At 49.4% G+C, this 24,041-nt stretch overlaps 1 protein-coding gene across 1 annotated transcript; it reads right to left on the bottom strand.

Annotated features, from left to right (window-relative positions):
* Positions 1-619: 619 nt before the first annotated feature.
* Sec14l2 (SEC14-like lipid binding 2) lies at positions 620-23,622 on the bottom strand. The gene is made up of 12 exons (XM_005396260.2): positions 23,440-23,622; positions 21,143-21,218; positions 16,588-16,631; positions 15,830-15,889; positions 15,379-15,567; positions 13,975-14,070; positions 13,765-13,825; positions 13,032-13,115; positions 9,742-9,848; positions 9,520-9,659; positions 9,209-9,378; positions 620-2,666 (listed from the first exon to the last, which is right to left on the bottom strand). The coding sequence occupies exons 1-12, from the start codon at positions 23,491-23,493 to the stop codon at positions 2,536-2,538; spliced, it is 1,212 nt and encodes a 403-aa protein (XP_005396317.1). The 5' UTR covers positions 23,494-23,622; the 3' UTR covers positions 620-2,535.
* Positions 23,623-24,041: the final 419 nt, after the last annotated feature.

The following is a 24,041-nucleotide window of genomic DNA, read 5'->3' as shown; positions in this document are numbered from 1 at the left end:
GCTGGCCAGTTCTCTCATCTACACTGGGATTTGAATCTAGACTATGTGACTTTAGATCATTGCTCTTAAGGCGAACTCAGCAAATGAGGGTGGAGGATTATAATGGTAAGTGCCCTAGAGAGGTGGGTGTCCGGACTCTGGAGTCCCTTCTCAACGGGTGACACGTTTGTCTCTCAAGCACTCGAATCTAACTGAATCGGTGTGACCCCAGACCGAGCTTCTTGGGAGCAGGACACTGAGTGAATGAATGAATGAGGGACAGGTGAAAAGACTCCAGAGAAATGAGCAAACCACAGCGGTGCTGGGGTTAGTGACTGCAACGGGGGGTCCAGCAATGACAGCACTGCACTGCTATTCGGTGACTCCTCTGGGGCAAGTGAGACACCAGCGCGGTCACTGGAGACGGGCAGTCCTAGGTTCGAATCCTAGTTACACCGCCGATTAGATATTAGCCTCCCCAAGCCCCAGTTTCTAGGTCTATAAAATCCTAGAGAATAATCAATATTTACTGAGCGCTGGCTTGTACCAGGCTCTCTAGTAAGCGCTTTGCACTTATAGTTTCTTTCAATTTTTGCAACAAAGAAGGTGAGCATGAATTTCGCGTGGTACTTAGTAGAAATTCTTTAAGAATTAGTTTTTATTATCATCAAATAAAGACTGGGAAAATAAATACCAACTCCTTATTGAAGCCACTGTTTTCAGCCGTAGGCGCCTGCGTCCCTGTAAGTCGTGGGCTGTCTGTGGGTCAGCGGTTATCTAGCGGGGACTGGCTCGGTGGGGTAGGGAGCGAAGAGAACAGTCCCCAGCCCCTGAAAACCGGCAGTGGTGGTGCGAAATTAGAAGACGGTCCCTAACACCACGTGATCGCTGCTCCTCCGCCTTTCTCCTACTTTGGGCCCACCACCGCCGCCGCGGGTAGAGCTCGCCGTGACACACGTGCTGTTGCTCTCGAACTACCAGGAGGATTTTTGACAAGCCGAGTGGGGCGGGGCTTCCGCCCTCCCTGTGAAGGCGGTCAGGAGCACGCCTCTCGCCCTGAGCAAAGATGGCGGACGACACCCTACCGACCGTCCCAACCGGAAGGCAAGTTGGTAATTTGTCCTCTCAGGAAAAACTCACGCGAGAAGAGAGCAGCTGAGAGCTACGCATGCGTCTCATTGGCAGTAAACTACCAGAGGCCTTCTGGGAAGCTGAAGTTTGAGAAGCACATAAAGGGGTAACGGGCATTGAATTCCACGCCGTGTGCACTGGACGTTGCTTTATTCGGTGGTTAATTTTGCTAACAGAGCATTGTAAACCAAGGCCAGGAGGTCCTCCCGAGCGATCTGACTGGGGCCGCCTGTGGCCCTCGCTAGCTCCCTCCGCTTCGCCTGACGAGCTCCCCAGGCCTGGCCAGGGCTCGGAGCTGCTTCCCGAGCTCCCCGGAGTTAGGGGCTCCGGCCGGCCCCGGCCCCTGGCTCTTCGAGATGCCGGCCCGATCTCTGGCCGCCTGCGCGGTCGGCAGCTCGGCCTGGCTACCGACATTCACAGGCGCGAGCCGAGTGGGGCGCCTGTGTGTACGCCTCCCACAAAGATGGGACGGCTAAGGCCTTGCTCAGGACAGTCAGGAAGCCGGTCGGTGGGCTCCGCTGGAGTCTCAGACTAGGAAATGCTCAGAGTGCTGCTGCCTTGAGCCCCTTCGTCACTTTCATCTAGGTTGCTCACGCGGAGGGTTACTCAGTGAGAGGCTAGGGGCCCTGAAAAGCGGGTGAGAGGCACCCCATTGAGGACTCATTTCCATCCCCAGCCTCCTACTTCCTAGGCCCTTCCGTGAACCGTGGTCCCCAGAGATAACTAGCCTTGTGCTTTGTTGCTGTTGTTTGTTTTTGTTTTTTGTACTAGAGAACAGTGGCTGGGTACCAAAGTCCCCAGAACCCCTGACTCACTGACAATCATTAGTAATTAAAGAGGCAGCGCAGGAGTCGCTGAAGTTCTCAAGGTGAGAGAGAGAGAGAGGCATGCCTGGCTACCTTCCAGTGGGAAGATCTGTGCTGACTTGGTAAAAGCCAAAAGACACCGCAGCCTCAATGATAAAAAAAAAGTTTGGAAGAGCTTCCAGTCCCCACCATAACTCTTACCAACCAGCTACCTTGCTTTCCCTTATTATGATCTGAACTTCCATGTTCATCTGGAAGCACATTTCTCCTCTGCAGCTGGCTTCCCTGAAGTGTTAGGTCCCAATCTCTCCCTCTTTTTCTAATTTCTTCCCTGCTGCTGCCCAGTGGCACCCCCAACCTCCCTGTCTTGGCTGACACTGGAAAGGTAAATTTGACAAGGTTTTCAGGACAGATAGATCCTATCACAGTGACCAGCCCTTGAGGACTCCCTGGTAATTTTAGAAGCAAGGAGTTGTCCTCTTCCTAATTCTGATGCAAAAGCTCCCAGATCCAGCCAGAAGTCTTCCAGCCCAGGTTCTTTGGGCTGCAAGGTTGTGGAAAAATGACTGCTACAAGGAAACCGACGTTGAAGGGGCCAGGTCTGCCGGAGGAGGAGGCATTATTTTGAGGTTTCTGACCCCAGCTGATTCATCTTCTCTTCTGAGGCTTTGTCTGGAAGCAGGACCTCCACAGTAAAACTGACCTTCTTGGCATGAATGAAACTGTAGGTGTTGTCAAACCGCAGGACATCTAAGGAGAGGCAGAAGACCAGACATTGAGGTGTTTCTGACAGAGCACTCAGGCATAGCAGTTTTTATCAACCGGGCAAGGCAGCGTGGAAGTAAGGGCATGAAGGTAGTATAAGCTACCTTCTGAAACCGTGTCTAGTTCTTGGCCTTCTAAAACTTAATCTAGCTGCAATGACAAGACGTTCATGTGAAAAGCATATGAGACAGAATATGTGAAGTGCCAGATAACTGACAGAGACAATAATATCTTTAACAGTTTGGAAAAATAGGGCCCATTAGACCAAAATTGTGGCTTTTCACACAAGGTAGAGCTTGAACTGGGCTGTGAAAGGCAGGGAGTAGAATTACAGCAGCAGCAGCAGCAGTAGTTCTAATAATAGTAATAACAATAATAGCTATTTAATGTGTTGCAGCACTGGCTTGGTAATCTGTATATATAATCTCATTCTTGCCCACAACTCTGTGAGTTCAGCATTAGTTTTGCTTTATATCTGATAAAAAGAAAGTCTCTTATGTCACTCAGTGAGAAGACGATGAAGCTAGAATTTCCCTCTGTTCTGCATTCCTGCCTTTGTCTTGACTGACTTGGGCCCTGGGAAGCCCAGCCTTGTTCAGTTGCTGGGAAAAGGTAAAATGTGCAAACTTTGTGAACGAGGAATTTATTCCAATAAAGATAAGTGGACAACAGTGGTCACTGCAGACCGGTTCTAATAGTAAAAGGCCAGGAAAACTCAATGTTTATCAAAGGAAAGTTGCTTAAACAATTTATGCTGTAATCCTTATATAGAACACTGCTGATTTAAAAAGAAAAACCAGGCATGTTGATGCGCACCAATAATCCTAGCACTCTGAAAAGCTGAGTCAAAAGGATTGCAAGTTTGAGCCTAGCCTGAGCAATTTAGCTAAGTTAGTGAGACCCTATCTCGAAGTAATATTTTTTTTAAAAAAAGCTGGGGATGTAGTTCAATGTGAAGACCCTGATTTGATCCCCAGTACTGCAAAAAATTAAATAAATAAAAAATAAATTCTTTTTAGGGGATGGGGATTCAGTTCAGCGGCACAGCGCCTGCCTGGCAAACACAAGGTCGTGAGTTCGATTCCCGGTACTGGAAAAAAAATTTTTTTTTTAAAGTGTAGCTGCATATAACAACTGGGAGGGGGGTAATAATAGCTCCTAAATCCAGAAAAGCAAGTTGCAGAACAGTTTGTAACATTTTTGTTACTATATATGTGAAAAAATATGTATTTTTGGCTTGCTACTTGTCTGTTTCCACTTACAGGTTCTCTTTGATTATGACAGTGCCTTGCAAGGAAAGTTTTTCTCAAATTCTGTGATGAGTTTGACAGTTTTAGACTTCCTTCCAGCATAAACTGAATGACAGACACAATTCCTCTGAATGTATCTGTGTGTGTACATGCCCTGTTTATTAGGGAAATGTGACCCTTCCAAAGGGATGGAAAATATTTGGTAGGATAATAGACAAGACCTGTTAGCAGTCGTTTGCTCCAAGAGGAGGAAATAAGAAATGGGCATGCAGTTGGCAGAAAGAGCTTCCAAGCCTTGGCAGTGGAACAGACTTGCTTTTCATCTAACCCTGTTTCTCTGAGAAGCCGTTCCATTTCAGTAAAACACCCCTTCAAAAGAACTAAGCATGAAGACAAAAATGCTAGCACTGCCCTTTCCCTGTGCTGGCCTTCTCTACATTTCCCAGCAAGAACGAACACAAAACAAAACCCACCTGAAACTACCTCTCCCCTTTCCTAACCCTGGATAAAATCACAGCGCAGACCAGTGGTAAATACACCACCCGTTAGAATCAGTCATCTATTTTCCCTATTCCAGAGGACCTAAGGGACCAGTATTTCTGGAAAGAGTGAAGCTTTCTCTATTTGCCTGGACAACAGTGCCTTGGCAACCAGAGGCAGCCACGCTAGAGGACCAGTACTCACTCTAAAGAGAACAAGTACCAGGATTGAGGTAGCTTTGCCTAATGAGATATTCTGCCCTCAGAAACAAGGAAGGGGTTAATCTGTAGCACAGGCCCCAGGAAAATGGAATCACTGCAATTCTAGAGTCTGCATGAGCTGGGCGTGTTGGTGCACGCCTGTAATCCCAGAACTCGGGAGGCTGAGGCAGGAGGATCTTTGCAAGTTGGAGACCAGCCTGGGCTTCAAAGTGACCTCAAGGCCAGCCTGAACTGCATAGTGACACGCTGTCTCAAAAAGATTTAAAAAAAAAACAAACAAACTAGAGTCTGCATGGTTCTTGTTTTGGTTTAGAGACGGAGTCTCATCATGTAGCTCAGGCTGACCTTGAACTCATTATGTCACCCAGACTGGCCTCAAACTTGTGGTAATCCTTCTGCCTCAGCCCCTCAAGTGCTGGGGTTACAGGCATGCACCGTTATGCCCAGTTTGCATAGTTCATTTGGAACTAAGGCTCATGGAGCCCTCAGATCTTCCAGGTTAGGTTAGAGCTCCTCAACTTTTATTAGATAACTGCCCTCCACCTTAAGAATCTGACAAGACATACAATTCCAGACCCTCTGGAGAATGTCAGAGTCCCTCTGGGGCAGTGATTCCCATTTGGAAAAATACTGTTCTGAAGGCAGGTGGAACAGTAGGTAAAAGCTTGTCCTCTCATTTACTTAATGGAAAAGTAAATATTCTAGAGCCATGTGTGGTGGCACATATCTATTATCCCAACACACTGGGAGGCTAAGGCAGGATGATCACAAGTTAAAGCCCAGCCTGGGCAACTTAATTACTTAATGAGAACCTGTCTCAAAAAAAAAATTCCTTTTTTTAGTGAGTCTTTGGACTCATTACGTAGCCTAGGCTGGCCTCGAACTTACGGCAATCCTCCTGCCACAGCCTCTTGAGTGCTGGGATTACAAGGTGTGTGCCACTACACCCAGCTCAAAATTTTTAAAAAGTGCTGAGGATATACTTCATGGCAAAGGCCCTGTGTTCATTCCCCATTACTGAGAGAAATATATATTCCCAGATGAGCTTTCTTTTATTTCTCCTTCATATTACTGATACATTACATGGATATTTAAGTTATGCATGTAGCGGGTTATATTATCTATGAATTCCATTTCAAAATAGTAAAGGGCCATGAGACTCTATTAGTTATAAAGGGGGAGTATTTGGTCTTTAGGATTTAGAACCACTGCTCTGAAGAGTCCATGGGCCCCAGATTAAGATCTTCTCTAGTCCATTACTCTATTTTAAGAAGGAAAGTAACATCTAATTCTTAAAAGACACCTGTTCCAAATACTCAGAATTGGTGACAAGGCTGGACTTCCTTAGGAAGCAGCCCTCCTTGTGCCTGCTGGGCTTTTCCCACCCCAGCACTGTCTAGCAGCATTGTGTCCCCTCTCTGCAGTTGTTTCGAGTCTTCAGAATCACACTGTGCCCTCCTGGACAAACCCTAGCTCTTTTCTCGGAATCTTTCCATTCATAGTCAAGTATCTCATCTTGGGAAGCCCTCCTTAGACATTAGAGGAGAGAGGCGAAATCAGTTTTAAACTTTGGTCCTCTCCTTAGTAATTTAGTACACTTGGACAAGGACCGGGAGCCAGAAGGAGGTTACAGGGCTCCTGCCACTGGGGCTGGTGCACCAGAGGTTAAATCTACCTGCTGGGAGACTGTGTTTTATCGCATGAGGAGTCTCCTGGGTCTCTGAGGGCATTGCCTTCCCACAGGTGCACTTTCAGGGAAGCAGTGGATGCTGGGGCCTGATTCTGCTCCTCCTATGAATGAGCAGCAAGCAGGTCACAAATGGGTAAAAAAGTTCTTGCCAGGAAGATACTCAAAAGGATCTAAAATAATTTTGGGATTTTCAAACCTAAGCCTAAGCACGTTCAAAGGTTCCTGGTCCCTTCTCAGGCTGTCATTCCACAGATAGTAAGGACGAAAGAGAGGGACGGGGTGAAGCTATAAAAATGGGTTGGGAATCTCCTATTGATTCCATGACCTTGGAAAAATTACTTCCCAGCCTGGGATTCCACCCTCCTTTGTCACAGCAAGGACAGATGTCCTGATCATTTCTAGGACAGTCTATGGGCAAAAGTTTCCAGACTGGGACTCTAGGAGTCTCTAGTGTCTTGTGTTGTCCATACAAGTTACTTTGCAGGAAAGAGAACACCTTTTCTCTATACTTCAGCTTCCCTGTTCTTTTTTTCTTTTTTGTATGGGGAGTCGAGCTCAGGACCTTGCACTTGCCAGGCAGGCACTTGTGCCACTGAGCTATATCCCCGGCCCTCTCCCTGTTCTTTAAATAAGAAGTTCAGCTGAGCGTGGTGGCACACACATCTGTCATCCCAGCACTCAGGAGGCTGAGGCAGGAGAATCATCACAAGTTTGAGACCAGCCTGGGCTACAGAGTGAGCTCAAGTCCACCCTGAACTGTATAGTGAGACCCTGCCTCAAAAAGACAAAAATAAATAAATAGATAAATAGATAAATAAAATTTAAAAATAAAAAAAATTCAGACTTTGTACAGTATACAAAGTGGGTGACAGTGTCTGAGCTAGTACTAAGCCCTGTTCTTGCTGAAGCATACAGCATACTTCTCCCCAGGGCCCTGGCTCCTCACTAAGGAGAATACTCACCCTCCCAGGGGAGCCATATTGTGCCACTGAGCATCTGGGGGAGGGGGCGGGAGAGACTGAAAGTTGCTGTGCTGTGAGGGAGGAGGCTGAATTTCAGATTGGGTGATGGTGTGGACAAGCATAGAGGCTGAGACATTTGCGGGGCTGGCTCAGATCTGCCAGTGCTGCCTTAGACACGGGGTATAAGGCTTCTCCCATCTTGCAGCATCATGTCCACGATGGCCCGTGCCCCTCCCCCCACCTATTCTAATAATAATGGTAGCCAGTAAGTATTGAGTGCTGGCTCTATGCCAGGCATTATACCAAGGAAGTGCCTTAGGGACCTTATCCCATGTAATTATCGGGTATCCCTGTAAGATCCCCATTGTAGCAATCAGGAAACTGAAATTCAAAGTCAAGTCACTTGCTTAAAGCCAAGCAACTAGTCAATAGTCAAGTCCAACTCCAGTCTGATCAAAAAAGGCCCAGCTATTCTTGGTTTTCCACATCCAGCCCCTTGGCTATCAGAAAGGAAACTGCAAATCTGATTGGCTTGTGTGCATGTGTGTGCATGCTTTTTCTGTTTGTAAATGTAATAAATGGTCAGTGCAAATGATATGTGAGAAATGAAAAGCCCTCTATAAACATTCTACCAACCCAGAGATAATTACTGTTCAGAGTTAGCACAGACGTTCTAGGAGGCTGAGGCAGAAGGAGCTCAAGTTCCAGCCCAGCCTGGGCAATTTAGCAATTTAGTGAGACCCTGTCTAAAAATTTAAAAAGACCTGAGGGGCTGGGTGTGGTGACACACACCTATAATCCCAGCACGTGGAAGGCTGAGGCAGGAGGATCGCTGCAAATTCCAGATAGGCCTGGGCTACAAAGTGAGCTCAAGGCCAGCCTGAACTGCATAGCGAGATCCTGTCTCAAAAAGACAAATAAAAATAAAAACAAAAACAAAAAACAATGTTGAGTATATTCCATATACCATGTTTCATGTTTATTTGTTCAATATGTATCTGACATCTTACATATCAATTTATTCTCTTTAATGACAATGTAGTATGCCATTGTATATGTGGACTATCTTTAATAAGACCTGATGGCCATTTGGTTTACTGCCAGCTTTTCATACTGCCGGAAACATCCTTGTCCCTCTGTCTTTCTGTATTTGTGTAAATATTTCCATAGGATACATTTCCAGAAGTAGAACTGCTGAGTCAAAGGGCACTTTAATCGATATCATAAAGTCAAGCGAGGTAAAACACTTTTAAAATGTGTATTTGCCATTCTTATTTCTTCATGTGTAAACTGCCTGTTTACATTCTGTGTCCGTTCTTTGCTCAACCTGGAGATAAGTGACGCTCAGAGAGGTCAAGGCTGGTTTACTGGTTTTTTGTTTGTGTGTGTGTGTGTGTGTGTGTGTGTGGTGCTGGGGATTGAACCCAGGGCTGCATGCATACTAGGCAAGCCCTCTACCACTAAGCCCAAGGCTGGTCCTTCTTTAGTATATGTGCTGCCGAAGCAAGCACAGGCTGGTCCTTTTTCAGCACATTGCTCACACCCTGTGATCCCTACACCCAGGCAGCCAAGTCTACCTCTGGCCTGAGAGGAAGGAGGATCCCAAAGAAACACCTGGCCCCAGTCACAGACCTAGTGAGACCGGTACCCAAAAACAGAGCAAAACCCCTGTGTTCACCTTCTACTGGTGACTCACACGTACATTAACCTACTGTTAGTCCCACCCTACCGTTAACCACCTGAGTCACCTTATGCAAGTCACCGCACTTCTCCAAGCTTACTTTTCTATGCCAAGAGAGGGTTGAACTGATGGAGTTCCACTTCCAGCTCTAATATCAAGAGCCTGAATCTGTGGAGGAAAAGGGACCTTGCAGGCAGAATGCTGGACAGGGACCTCAAGTATTGCCAAGACAAAGATACTTACAGATGCCAGGATCGCTGCAGGTAAGGGTCCCATCCTCAGGGACCAGATGGGAATTGTACCTCTGGTTGGGCAGCACCTCTGTCATCTCCCCTGCCCGCTGCCGCTCCCCCATCTTGGTCTTCAGGAAAATCCCAAAACCAACATCTGCTCCCTCTGACATGAACTGCCACCTGCAGGTGACATCAATCCATTTAGACATAATTCCATCTGTATACGTACATCTCTCTGACTCCAAGGCCTCTTTCACTCCTGCTCAAACACTGGTACCGGTGAATGAAAGGCTCAGGTCTCAGGAAAGGACCTGGTCCTACCTGAGGACACATCCGGGGAAGAGAATCTCATACTCTACTTGGTGGGAGGAGCCACGGGCAATCTGCACACTGTGTTCATACTGCTGTTTCACCTGGTCTCGCACGTAATACTTCTTGGGGATGTCACCCCCATAGTTGATCTAGAGGCAGAGCGTGGGATGAGCTGGACTGTGCACTGGGACCAGGCTGCCCTGCTCACCTCCCGCCTCTGGGAGCCCATACCCTGGATTTGCACTTGGGGTTTCCATCAGGGTCAGTCATGGTGCCTCCATACTCCACAGGCAGCTGGTCAGGGTTGATATATTTCAGTAAAACCTCCTTCCAGTTTGCTGGGAAAGACAAAAATGTGTCATGATTAGGCAAGATTTCACCATGGCCCTGGTGGTCTACACTGAAGGAAAAAATCTATCCCTGTCCCCTCCCTTAAAAAAGGACATTAGGAGCATGTAACACATACATAGTCCTGCAGGGAGAGCAACACCCAGAGGATGGCCCTCCCTGGACCAGGAGTCAGGAGATTGGGGTTGCTTTCCTTGCCTCTGGCCAGCTGAATAACCTTAGGAAATCACTTCATATTGAGCCAGTTCTTCCTGCCCTGCAGGGTTACAGTGGGAGTGAAATGAACTTAGTATAATTGAGAAGGCTTTGTAAACTGTAGGTATACTATACTCACTCTATTATCACCCCCAGGAAGGTGATATGGATATTAAAGTACAAGCAAGAGGGAGACAAAGCAGGGAAGGGTGTTCCATGCAGAGGGAACGGCATGTATGGCAGGCAAGAAGGCCTGACTCCGGAGGGTCTGTCCTGATCAGACCAAACTCTGACCTTTCCCCTGTACCTAACTGTCCTTGGTAGCGACTTTCTCAATGAATATATCACCATAGAGTGACCCCTTAAGTGGGTTCCTTTGGCTTTACCCCATCCCCAATTTCATTTCTGCTCCTGTTGTCTTAAGTGTTCTAGCTGCTTTTTGTAACCAAGCCCTCCTGACCAGAGGAGTTTGACTCTAATGCATTCAATGCCAAAAAGCCCTTCCTCGCTAATCTAAATTGGTAAATACCAGCCAAGTACAATATTTTGGTACAGGAAACCTTTCACGACAGGCAGCAGCTCCAAGCCATGCCCAGTACCTTCATGCAGTGCTGGCTGGAAACCTACAGACACTGTCCAGAATCTGCCCGCCTTCAGATTTTTAGGCAAAACCATGCAACTCCTGAGAACACAATGTCTGTGGTTTGAGGGTAGTTTACTTCTGCACTGCTAAGCTCTGGTGACCAGATCAGACTGAATGTCATCCCTCCTTGGTTGAAAGAGTGTTAGGTGTGGGTAGAAGAACAGACTGAACCTCCCACATAGCTTGGCTGCCAGGAAACCAAGCCATCTCATGTACATGGTGGGTGGTAGCAGCAGAAAAACCAAGAATCATAAAAGCCTTTTTTGCTCTCATTTTTTTTCCTTTCTTCCCCTAGCTCATCTGGAGAGCTGGGATCAGGTCAGGAAGATCTTTCCCATGTCACAGAGAGGATAACTGAGGCAGTAAGAAGCAGAATCTGAACCAGGCATGGTGGTGTACACCTATCACCCCAGCAGTCTGGAGCCTGAGGCAGGAGGATTGTGAATTCAAAGGCAACCTCAGCTACATACCAAATTCAAGGCCAGCCCAGACTACACAGAAGGACCCTGTCTCAAAAAAGATAGATAGGGCTGGGGATTTAGCTCAGCGGCAAAAGCGCCTGCCTCGCAAGCGCAAGGTCGTGAGTTCGGTTCCCGGTACCAGAGAAAAACCAAAAAAATAAATAAATAAATAAAAAAGATAGATAGATAGATAGATAGATAGATATAGATAAATAGATAGATAGGAGCAGAACCTGTCTCTGCCAGACATAGGACTAAAACCCAGAAGTCATGCACTTCCTCGGTAACACTTCCATCTTGCTAGCACACTTTGTAAAATCACCACTTTCAATGTGTTACCCAAAGTGAACATTCAGAAACCTTCAGAATCCCTATTACCAACCCCTGGTTTTGACTCCACAAGTAGCATCAAGCCTTCCACTAGCCTTTGTACCTTTCTCCCACCATTCCACTTCCTGCTCCAGCAAAACAGAACTGCCTGTCCCTGGTTGGCTTGATTGCTGTTCATCCTCCCTGTGGGTTTTGGGTCACACTTTGCCCTCCTACTTCTGTACCTGTCTACTCCCTGTGGAACTGCTTCTCTGCCAGCCCCATTCATCACTGCTTCTCGGTGTCCCTGGTGGGCTTCTCTTTCTCTGGAATTTGGATATTTCCCCTGAGAGTCGGCCTCTGCTCTTCCCTGGGAAATCTTCTCTGCTCTCAAGGTTTTAGCTGCTGCTAAATAATGGGTAACCCCCAAACCCTCAGGCTGGAGTCCTCTCCTAAGCTTCAGGCTCATGTATCCCCAGCATCTGTAGGCCTTCAACTCTTCAACCTCAAGCTGCATTCAGCAGTTTTCCCGCATGGAACTAATGCAACCTCATCGTCTCAGTCACTCATGCCAGACACCAAGGAGCCATTCTAGATTTACTTCTCTTTCTCCCTTATCTCCATTCCGTCAATTGAGTTCTGTTTTTTACTTCCTAAGTATGTCATAAATCTAAGGCGTGACAGTAGTATGCCAAGTGGTATCTGTCCTTTATGATCTTGCCTGTGGAATATCTCAGTTTGAAAATCTGATTGCAGACCTCCTCTGCCAAGAGTTCATCTCTGGTTCCCGGAGCATGTGGAGTCATGTCACAGCTTCTCAACATGGTGCCCTGGATTCTCTGCAACCTTGCGCCTGCCTCTGTCTGCAGGGTCTCTTGCTGCACCCTGCCTTGCATTCCATGACAAATGCCCGTGCCAACCGGGGAAGGTCTTTGCTCAGTGATCCTCCTTCTGCCGACCGGCTCCCTACCTTGTTCCATGTGACTCACTCTTGCTCATCCCATATCATAGAGTTTAGGTAGGCATTGCCTCCTCCCAGCTCAGGACCCCCAGGAATTTATGGGTCCCTTTCTTCCATTAAGCATATCATACTGGTAAATATCTGTGCCTCCCTTTCCTGAGAGCTCTTTAAGAGACTCTGTCTTATTCATTCTGTATCCCGGCATCTAGCCAAAGGCCTGGCAGAGGGAAGGTGCTGGTCACATAAAGCCAGGCCTAATTGCCCCCACCTAGAAGCAACTCTGCTCCTGTGACTTCTATGGCGCCTTCTCGATGCCCTTTCTAGTGTCTTCTAGCTTTTTCTCTTGGGGCCATCTCTCTCCCATAAAAAGCTCTTTAAGAACAAGGACTGGAATTGCATTCACCTTGGAATCTACAATGGACAGCCTAGTGCTCGCTTCTAGTGTCTGACAGAAAGAGTTCTTACGAAGACAGATAGGAAGGCCCCAGCTTTGCTCCTTGATCCTGGATCCCCTTGCTACCAAACCAGCAGGGGGAGCCTTTGCCCTGGCAGCCATGGTCACGCCTCTAAAGCCCAAACTAGTTGAGGAGACTAAGCCACTCACCTCCCAGAACCATGATCTTCTTACGAGTGTCCTCACTCAGGAAGGGTTTGATGAGGTTATAGGCCACAGGAAACAGCTTGGGTGCTGGAACAGAGGCCAGGCCATGTGAGCCAGAAGCACTGGTCAGCTAGGCCCTAACAGGCCACAACCCACCCCTCCGCAGCGCCCCCGCCCTATGTTGAGTCACATGTCCCTTGGTGCAGTGGAGCGCACATCAGCAGTTCAGGGTGTGAGGTTCACTATGGTATCTAGGTTGTTTTGATTTTGTTTTTGTTTTCTGGTTGGGGAGCTGTTTTTGTTTTTTAGTACTAAGAATTAAACCCAGAGCCTTCTCACTGAGCTACACCCCCAGCCCATTTTTTATTTTGAGACAGGATCTCACTAAGTTGCTAAATTGCCCAGGGTTGGCTCAAACATGGGATCCATCTGCCTCAGCCTCCCAGAGTTCTGGGATTCCCAGTGTGTGCCACCAGGCCTGGCCACAATACCTGTTTATGGTCTGGCTGTGGGTCAGGCCGAATGATCTCTTCCTATGTCCTTTGGCTAGGTGACTCAAAGGAGGCAATATACACTAAACACTGTGCCTATAAAGCGTCAGTGTCAGTCTTCGGAATATGTTCTTAATTAACCCCCTCCTTTGGCTCACTTATTTTACTCTCCACAGTCTGGCCCAAGTAATATTTTTGGTTCCTCTGTCCCATTTTGGCCTGATTACAGAGAATTCCCAACTTACCTTTAACAACAAAAAGACGCTTCATTGTTTCGGGATAATTTTCCTCAAACATGCAGAGAAACTGTGGAAACAAAACCACTCTGGTCCAGCAGGCCGAGGCCTCTGTGCCAGGGGAAGAGGCCTTGCTTCCTCCAGGCTAGAATTTGTCCCCATCACTGCACCATCCCTCAGGGCAGCCTGGTCAAGAGGCCCTCTCTCCCCGCCCCTCACCTCTCCATAGGCTTCTATTGCAGGCTTCCAGAGATGCTTGAGGCCAAGGCCCTCACAGTCATAAATCATCGTGATGGTCTCTATTTTCTTCCCCAACTGTAGGGAACAGACAGCAGGAAGTCACATTAGTGAGTCCCACTACAGAAGCCCAGCCTATTTCAGGCCAGTATTGATTGCCCCATACCTAGAGTCCAGGTCCAGGGTTTCCCAGTGATAATCACCCTCAGCTAGAACTGTGGCTCCTCCTGCTGAGATTCCCACCTTCTTCTCCTCTAAATGACTGGGTGGATCTAGATTACATCTGAGGTCCCCTCTGTCCTGCAGGGCGGCCTTCCTCTTCCTCTGAATCACTTTGTGCTCTGTGAGCAGCATTTGGGCCTGAGCTACTTCTCTCTCAGGGATAGATGCTCTGTCCAATCCAGGGCCTTAAGGGTATGAATAGGTCAAGTGTCCCCTGCATTCCTGGTCTCTTGGAGTCTCCGCACACAGTAGCCTCTCTATGGTCATTTAAGGATGACACTGTTGAAAAATCCCCAAATTTTATTACATTGTTTTGTTTGTTTGTTTTTGAGACAAGGACTTGCTATGTAGTCCAAGCTGGCCTTGAACTCATGACGATCGTCCTGCCTCAGCCTCCTGAGTGTTGGGATTGCAGGCATGTCCCACCTTGCCTGGCCTGTTTCTCTGAATCTTTACACCTGCTGAGAGGTATGCAAGAAGGCCAGGTTTGCAGGTATGTCTCTTTCTTGTGAGGGAATCGCTGTCCTAATCTCTTTTTTTTTTTTTTTTTTTTTTGCAGTACCAGGGATGGAACTCAGGAACTTGCACTTGCCAGGCAGGCGCTTATGCCACTGAGCTATATCCCGAGCCCCTCCTAATCTCTCTTGAATACAAAGTTACAGAATCACAGAACATGAGCTTATCTATCAGTGGTACCCTAATATTTGCCCAAGGATGGGTTGGTCCATAACAGAGGTTCAGTAGTCCCAAATAAATGATTTAAAAAATAATAATATAGTTTTCTATGAAGCTATTCAACTTTCAAGGACTGCCTTTTATTCTGAGATTATGCCACTCTTATAGTTTGGGGTATTAATTATGGCAATAATAGATGGACATTCTAAGTCCTGGTTTAGCAAAATAAAAGTTTGGCAAGCAGGGAACATAGCTCAGTGGTAAAGCTCTTGTTTAGTGTGCTTACGGCCCTGTTTCAATCCCCAGCACCACAAAAGAAAAAACGGGCAATATCAGATCAGACTCTAAAACTGCAATTTCATAGGTCTACAAAATCTAAGTCTGGGCCTTAGCCCAGAGATTATGCTTCTATCCCTTTGCGACATCTCTGCTTCTGCTCGAATATCTCCACCACAATCAGCTCATCCCTAACCATAGCAATCTACCCACCTTTGTGGTCTGGCGGGAACACTCCTGCAGAAGCAGCTCACAGTCCCGCATCTTGGTCCTGAGCAGGTCCTGCTTGGTGGCTGAGAACAGCAGACCCTTGGCATCTAGAGGCCCAATGATATCGTACCAGACCGGGCAGCCCTCCAGGTCATAGCCGCACATGCCCCCTGACAAGTACTGCTGGATCACCTGGGCACAATGGAGAGGAAGTACCTGGTGGGCAGGCCTGGCACATCTGTGCCTTCCCTGGATTGCAGCACATTACTCTGGGTTCATCAGTCTATCCCTCCACATCCCATCTCTGGGTGCCAACAGATACCCATTCTGGTAGCCATCAGAGCTCCCATGACATGGTCAGACTTGTTCTCTGAAGGTCGTCCAACAGGTCCATGACACTGGCCACGGATCTAATAGTATCAGCACAGGGGTGGGCAGGATCATTTGTCCTCACCTCTGGAGGCTGCCAGCTAATGATATTATCAATGTCCTTTTGCTTTCGGAATTCCACATGCTGCAAACACAGAGAGATTTGTTTTATTTTTATTTATTTTTTGGAGAGAGTGTCTTGCTTTGTAGTTCAGGCTGGCCTTGAACTCACTATGTAGCCCAGGCTGGCCTCAAACTCATGGCAATCCTCCTGCCTCAGCCTCTGAAGTGCAGGGATTATGGGTGTGTGCCACTATGCCCAGCCACAAAGAGATTTTTAAAAGTAGGAGATGGGGAGGAATCCTTACTAAGCATTTAGCAATAAATGACAGCATAAACCACCACTCGACCACAATTGCTCACTAGAAGGTAGCAGGTAAGAGTGGAAAAGAAAGTCCTGCCTGTTTTATTTATTTATTTTTTTTTTTTTGTTTTTGTTTTTGTTTTTTCTCCGGCACCGGGAACCAAACTCACGACCTTGCGCTTGCCAGGCAGGCGCTTTGCCACTGAGCTAAATCCCCAGCCCCAGTCCTGCCTGTTTTAGAAGTCTCAGCGCAGCAGATTATCATTCTTAGCTGGTCCAGAACTATGAAAGCTCTGCATTTCCCAGGAAGGGATTGCACTTTGTCCCGCAAGGATCAGGCAATAGTGGTCAGCTAATACTCAAGATATGTCACACAAGCCAAAGGCTGCCATCAGGGTGAGTGAGGGGGGGCAAAAGAATCCAAGCAAGGTGTGCCTCTGATGGGGGGAAACTGAGGCGAAAAGCCAAACAACTCTCACCTTCCGTAACATGGCCTCTGACTTCTGCAGGTCAAAACTTCTTGCTGTAACAAGAAAATGTGGTAAGGGTTAGGCTGGTGACCTGAGCATGCAAGGATGTAGGAATTAACCTTTTCCCTTGCTGAGGCCAAGTCCTCTTGGGCATCTCCCCAGCTGACTCTCAGGTCATCCCTTGCTAGGTACACGGGTCATACCATGTTAGCTACATGTGGTAGCTAACATAAGGCTCTCCTCTAAGGGCTTCTAGAACACCATAACCCCTGGGCTTGTTGAGAGAGGAGGTCAACTTCAGGGAATTTCCAGGGGCAGTAGTGCAACCTCAGACTCAGGAGAGCTTTACCCTATGGATCCAATCAGGTAGAGAGTGCTTCTCAGGGAAACTGAACCCTGGACCTTTATCATTTGGCCTTCGCCCTTACACAGAAAACTTTATCTCCTCCACAGTCTAATATCCAACGCTGAGAAACTGACCCACAGTTCAAAGGTGAACACAGCTGCCCTGTAACCTAGGGTGGAGCTGGCAGCACATCCCAGCGAGGGAGAGGCGTGGATAAGCCTCCAGTCAGTCCCTCCATGCCCTTAAAAGGACCAACACATACCTCAAAGGAACATAAAGCATTCCTGGAAAGCAGAATTAAAAGTTTGCTTTATTGTATGCTTGAACCCCAAGTTATTCTGCTCAAATCTGAACACAATGACCTCACAGTTTCCCAGGGCCACTTGTTCCCAGACAATTACAGCTGCCATCTACACTTACTTCTCTTACTAAGCTGAGCTTCACTTTAGGGACACTCGGAGAACAGGGCTGCTTCCATAGGCACATGACTACCCTTGCAGCACCGGCAAATTCTAGGCTGTCACCTCAGATCTTCCCTACTACCATGCTGGATATCCTTGGAACTTTTAACCATTCCTCCTGCTCAGCTTCATCCAAATAACCTCTCTTTGGATGTTTTCCAGCTTGCCGCAGCCTCTCTTGGAGCAAGCTATCAGAGCCAAGCACACTCCCAGTGTTTTCCTTTTCCAATAAAGCCTAAGAATGCTCTGGGCAATGGTAACATCCTCAGGTGGAGTTTAGAGTCAACTGAAACCCCAAATCCTTTGCACCTGTGCTGCCACTAAGCCTCCGTTCCATACAGGGAGGGGTGGGACCTTTAATCCATCCCTATCAGGTTTCATCTCCATACTACTGTTTTGAGATCAGTAGTTTTGAGCACTGGATTACAATCATTTGGGCCATCTGACCTTTGAATGGTCCCTCCTAGCTAGACATGATCCATGGACTTGACTGGCATCTCGATCTGCTGACAGCCCTAGAACCTGGGCCAGAAAGGCTGCTCCCTGAACTATCACTGGTTCCTGCATCATCACTCCCCAGGAGCAGCTGAGCGCATTCCCTGACTTTACCGTTGTGAAATTCACTCCTGTCTCTGAGGCCCGGAGGCTGCACACCAAGAAAGTTGACCAGTGCCGTGGCCACGAAGGATACTGGACACATGCTGGCAGAATTCAGCAGCCACCCTTGAGAACTGGTCCCCAGAACATTCCTCCCGACCACCACCCTTCCCGCACCACCCTGGCGGCCTGGGGAAACATTAGGAGAATATAGTATGCGTTTGCATCCCAGCTCTTCTACTTTTCTGTCTGACCTTGGGCAAAATGCTGAACACCTCTGGCCAAACTATCTAATAAGCCTGAAAAGTAAGATGCAAAACATCTTCTCAGCTGGGTGTGGTAGTACACACCTGTAATGATCAGGAGGCTGAGGCAGGAGGAGGTCAGCCTGGGCTACACAATGAGTTCAAGGTCAGCCTGAGCTGCATAGGGAGACCCTGTCTCAAAAAAAAAAAAAAAAAAAAAAAATCCTCTCATATGGAGGAGATGGGCCAGAAAATGGGAATCTGCCATAGAAAGGATACCCGCTCCTCTTATCTTCCTAGGGAAGCAGGGTGGAGTAGTGATAAACTGTGAGCACTCTTATCTGGGAGCAACTCTCCAGTCAACCCTTATCTGTAAGGGTCCAACTCCAGGGGCTTATGCAAGGGCTCTCCCTGAGCTGCCACTGCTCCAGGCAGCACCTCACCCAGCCCTCCGAATTCCGGCTAAGTTAGGCCTCTCTGGGCTCCCTCCAGCTTCCCTGCTTGGGGACAACTCAAAGCCTGGCTTGAGGCCCTCCAAGAGAACCCTGCCTTCCAGTAGCCACCCTGCATTCCCTTTTGCCCACACTTTAGTGCTGTAAAATGCTGAGACTCAGACTTGCTCTGCCTTTCTCCCAGGATTTTTTCCACTTTTTTAATATCTTGCTATGCACACAGCTCAGCCCCCAGCACGGAAAGGCAGGGAGGACCTGTGTACCTGCTTTAGATATCTGGAGGCCAGCAGAAAACTGAACTTAAAGCTCACACCTGGGTTAGAGAAAGACATTCTGCTGCTTTGCAGCTTGCAAGTGTCTCCTTGAGATTCAAAGGGAAAAAGAGAAAAACGTTGTTGTTTTGTTTTTTCAAGGCAACAAAAACCCTGATTAAAATTCATAATAGGGTCTGACCAGGCCTGAGCTCCTGCCCAGGAAATGTGAGGCACAAATGAAATACAAAGGAGATGCTTCCTCTGTTTCAAGAAGCAGAATCTGACTTGAGGAGCAGCTATGGCTTACTGGAGAGGATGCGATGGTGTACGGGAAAGGATGGCCAGGAGCCCGGAGCCCTCAGTTTCTGCCTCGATTCTGCTTGGCACTGGCTGTGTGCCTTCAGGTAAGTCCCTCCCCTTCTCTGAGCCCCATTTTTCTCATCTGGCAAGTAAGGATGTCCATGCTCTTTTGCTAGTCCTATGATATGTGTGCTTCGTGAACATATATCAAGCCTTATAAGCCCTGCAAAGAAGGGTTATCCTAGGACTTGGGAGGTAGGGAGGGTTAGGTGTCTGGGAGAATAGCGGCCAGGACCCCACACCTGGCTCTTCTTAGATAAAAGAGCACTACATAGCTGGTCAACGGTTCTCTGCAACCACACATCTCCTAGCAGCATAGCTGGTTTGATCAGCTTCTAGCTGGCCCTTTAAGGAGGCCACTGTCTTCCCACTCTCTCCACCCACCTGCTTCCAGCTCCAGCCTTAGACAAGTGCTGGGCCCAAATTCCCTCTACCCTGACTGAATCCTCTGCCACACCCACGCTGCCCCTCCGCCCTCTGGGTGGAGTTGGGGTGGGAGGAGTTGGGGGGTGGGGATTGCAGCTTTTTCGGGGAAATAGGTAAGTGACACTTTCAGAGGTGCATGAGGCCCCACTTCGCTCTTCTGGATTCACCTGCTCTCAGGTATTTGTAGTCAGCCCTCAAGAGCTGCCAGCTCTATCAAATTTCTGGAACAGGAAACTATGTTTTTCGCTTGTCCCAGGATTCCTAGGGCATCTAGATTTGTGTGTCTACAAATAAATACTGCTTTAATATTTTGGGATATGATTCTACATCACAATTTGAGCTCTATTAATCTAACACAGTAGCATTTCATTATTTCTATGTCTGTTAATAAAATTTCTATACAAAAAAAAAAAAAAGCTGGGTACAGTGGCACATATCTGTAATCCCAGCCACTCAGGAGGCTGAGGCAGAAGAGTCTCAAGTTCAAGGGCAACCTGAGTAAATTAGTAAGACCGTGTCTCAAGATGAATAAAAAAGGGATGGGAATTTAGCTTAGTGGTGGAACACTTGCCTTGCATGCATGAAGCCCTGGTTTCAATCACCAGAACCACCACTACCACCACCAAAATTTAATTTAAAAAAAAAAGTGCCTTGACTCACGGGAAAAGAGAAGGGAGAAATGAAGAGAAAGGCTTTAGGAGTCGGAGATGGGGCTGAGTTTGATCCTGATGACGCTAGTAGCAACATACATGTGCCATCGCCACATGCAGGGCACAGTCCTGTCACAGCTTGCCATAGGCAGGGCGTCAGTTCTCTGCTTGCTCTGCAGGGGAGTTGCTCAGGGAAGACATGTGACCTTGGCCCATGTGCCAGGCCAGGGCAGAACTTGAGCTAGAACTCGGGCCCTGCAACCCAGCAGCGTGTGAAGAGTCTGAGCCCCCCATGTTCACGATGCACACTGTCCTCCTTCAAACTCCCTGGGCTCCCGGCAGCAGCGAAGGCCTGTCACCCATCAGGGCACAGAGCGGGCCAGCCTCCCCAGGACCCAGGACTCTGCCTCTAACCTCAGCACTGCCCCCAATTTCCCACACGGTCACTTTTCCTTAGTCTATCCCTCCCCACCCTGCCCGGCCACCAGCCAAGCCAGTTTATGTAGTAGATGGAAAGGGCCTGGGGCTGACAGTCAACACACCCGGGTTCTATTCCTCTGCCTGCAGAGGGTGACTTGAAGCAAGTCACTTCACCCCTCTGAGCCTCAGTGTCTCTACCTATCCAATGGGAGGATGGAGTTTTGTAATTGCCAAGTGCTTTTTTGACCCTAAAGGCTGATCTCCCCAAATTCTCAGATTCCAGAGGACACCATTCTGGTATCCAGAGCCAGCCTCTGCCCCGGCCTCCCACAGACGGCCCCCTCTTCCCTCACCTCGGAGCCAGCGCAGGAGAAAATAGTCATCTGGATTCGGCAGAGTAGGCAACACGTCCTGCACATTCTCCCGAAACTGTAGGGAGAGGCAACTGGGTGAGTGGTCAGTCCCACCGTGACCGCCCTCTGCCCAGGACTCTCCGTGAGGGCCTCTGCTGAATCCCTCTTACACAGTTCAGTGCTGCAGATGCTGGCTGGGCACTTGTGCTGCCTGGGCCACTCTGTCTTGCCAAGGGGTGCCTGGTAGCAGGGGAGAGGACAGGAAGGGAACACAACACTGCCCCTGCCTCACTTCAAGGCCTCTGCACCCCAGTCTGGAGGCAAGTGGATGAGTTCTCAGCTAGCGTGATAGCAGGCCCTCTGGTACATGCCACTGCAAGAGCTGTCGCTATACCAAGCATTCCCCACATGCGCAGCACTGATCTTGGCTCCCTCCGTATCCTTCACGCCTCACCCAGAGCCCCTAGAGGTATCACCATCCCCATTTTACAGACGAAGGAATGAAAGCTCAGAGAGGCTAAGTAACTTATCCAAGGTCAAACAGCCAGTAGCAAGCAGGGCTGCGATACAAATTCAGGTCTATCTGAGTCTAGAGCACATACTCTTTCCACTGTGGTCTTCTGCCCTCTGGGCACGGGAATATGAGAAGTGTGCTAGGGAGCAAGGCAGAGGGTGTTTTCAGGACTCTACATGAAAAAATAGTATTGTGGCATTTGAGCTGGGCTTGAAGGGCTTCAAAAGTGAGAGAGGAGCCGGGTGTGGTGGCGCAGGCCTGTAATCCCAGCGCTTGGGAGGCTAAGGCAGGAGGATGGTTGCGAGTTCAAGACCAGCCTGGGCTACAAAGCGAGCTCAAGGCCAGCCTAAACTGTACAGCAAGATCCTGTCTCAAAAAGACCAAAAAAAAAAAAAAAAGTGAGAGAGGGAGGGGGCAGCCAATCCAAGTGGGGGGCACAGTTCCAGCAGGAAGTCATGAAAGGTGAAAGTTCAGGTAGAGCCAAACAAGGGAGCAAACAGTGACCCCAGGGGACAGCCACACCCTCCTCCTGTCTCTCACTGCCTTCTAGATGAGCAGGCCCCTAAGTGCCCTCCTTGAGCCTCCTACCCTAGCCACTCACCTTTCCCTGGCCAAAGACCTACAGGACAACTCCAGAAGGGACCGACGAGGATTAGCCACCTCTGACCCTAGCGTGGGTCAGCTGGGTACTCAGACCCTCCCACTCCCCAAAACAGCTAGGAGTACACCAGGGAAACTGCAATCCAAATCATAGGCAAGAAGCTACTCCTCACCATGGACCCTACCCAGCCCCGATTTCCAGTTTAACTACCACTTAATCCCTCCTCTGCCTGACTGCCCCTGCAGGTCAGCAGGAAAACCTGAAGCCTCCTATCCAGCCCTCCTAAGGTGCTGGGTGGGGTGGGAGAAACTTCATGGGGCCAGGGCCCCCTACACATACTGCTACCAGGGCAGGAGACATCTGTCCCCCTTTCCCAGGAGTGGAAAATGGCCCAGCTGTGGAGACTCCAAACCTCTGGGCTGGACCCAATCTACACTGGCCCAGAGAACAGCAGACCTCCCCGCTCCCCAAGGGCAATGGAGAAGAGGTGATCTAGTCGGTGGGGCAGGGCTCCAGCCCTGAAACTGTTGCCTGTCACCTCCTGGCCCTCCAAGAAACATCAACCTAAGTCCCCTGACAGGCAGAGGTCTGAGTTGCAAGAGAGTAAGACAGGTCTCTGCTCAAACTAGTGTGAGTCGGGGGAGGGATCTTAGGCTCACACACAGAGATGCTCCCCGCAACACCGGTCGCCCCAGCCTTCCCCTGTGTTTTCCCCAAAGAGCAGACAGGGAAGGAGGACAGGGCTTTGCCCAAGGTCGCACAGAGACTTGCTGCCCAGCAAAGGCTGCCCGTACCCTAAGGAGCTATCCAGGGCCCTCTCCATCAACCGCTGCCCCCGCAAGAGGAAAACCTCCCGGAAATGGGAGGAAACCTGGGTCCCTGCCCCTGTCCCGGCCTGGCTGCCAGTCCCTGCTAGCGCGGGGATGAATGTTGCCTTTGTGCCCTCAGCTGCCTCCGAGGGCTTCCAAGCAACCACTTCTTCCCAGGTGGCACCGCCAGGGCTGCTTGGGGCTGAGGCCGGGTGCCCAAACTTTCCGGGGTCCGGTAGGCGGGCAGAGGGAGGGAGGTGCAGCAGCAAAGTCTGCTCGCTCTTCGCCCTCCCGCGGGGAACATCGCTCGCTCCGCAGCAGCTGCTTCCACGGGAGAGCGACCGCCCCAGCCCGGGCCAGGATGAGAGCTCACCTTGGCCAGTGCCTCCTGCTGCTTGGGACTCAGGTCGCCGACTCTGCCGCTCATGGTAGCTCCCGCCCCGGCTCCGGCTCCGGCTCCAGCCACAGCGGTGCGGCAACTGATGGAGCTCGGGCTGGTTCTCTGCTGCCGCGGCGGTGAAGTCCCAGCCTCCGGCCCCAGCGGCCGGGCGCGCGGCCAAGCCCCGCCTCTTAAAGGATCCCCAGGGCGGGGCGGGGCAGGGCGGGGCGGGGCGCGGAGCTTGGAGGCTACGACACTTGCCCCTTGGGGGTGGCTGGAGGCGAGCCCGATCAGCCACCGGGCATCGCAAGAGTAGGAAGCTTGGGGCTGGCCCTCAACTGTGCCCTCAGCGCTCAGGGTGACCTAAGGCGAGACACCTGAGTTGCCTGGACCCACCTCCCCGTCGGAACTACGGAAAGGCACGACTCAACTAATGACCTCTTCTAAGAGCAGACACTATAGTGCAGGTCCCCACTCGTTACCTCCTCTCCTCTGTCAGCCGTGGACAGTGGCACCTGATGCCCCTGTGAGGGGCCATGTCCCCCACCCCTAGCATCTCCCCTAGCATCGCTGTGGTATTGGCCCTTCCCATTGCT

Source organism: Chinchilla lanigera, unplaced genomic scaffold, assembly GCF_000276665.1.
Source record: "Chinchilla lanigera isolate Chin_1 unplaced genomic scaffold, ChiLan1.0 scaffold00054, whole genome shotgun sequence".
Classification (NCBI taxonomy): domain Eukaryota; kingdom Metazoa; phylum Chordata; class Mammalia; order Rodentia; family Chinchillidae; genus Chinchilla; species Chinchilla lanigera.
This window is presented reverse-complemented; position numbering and strand designations above follow the sequence as displayed.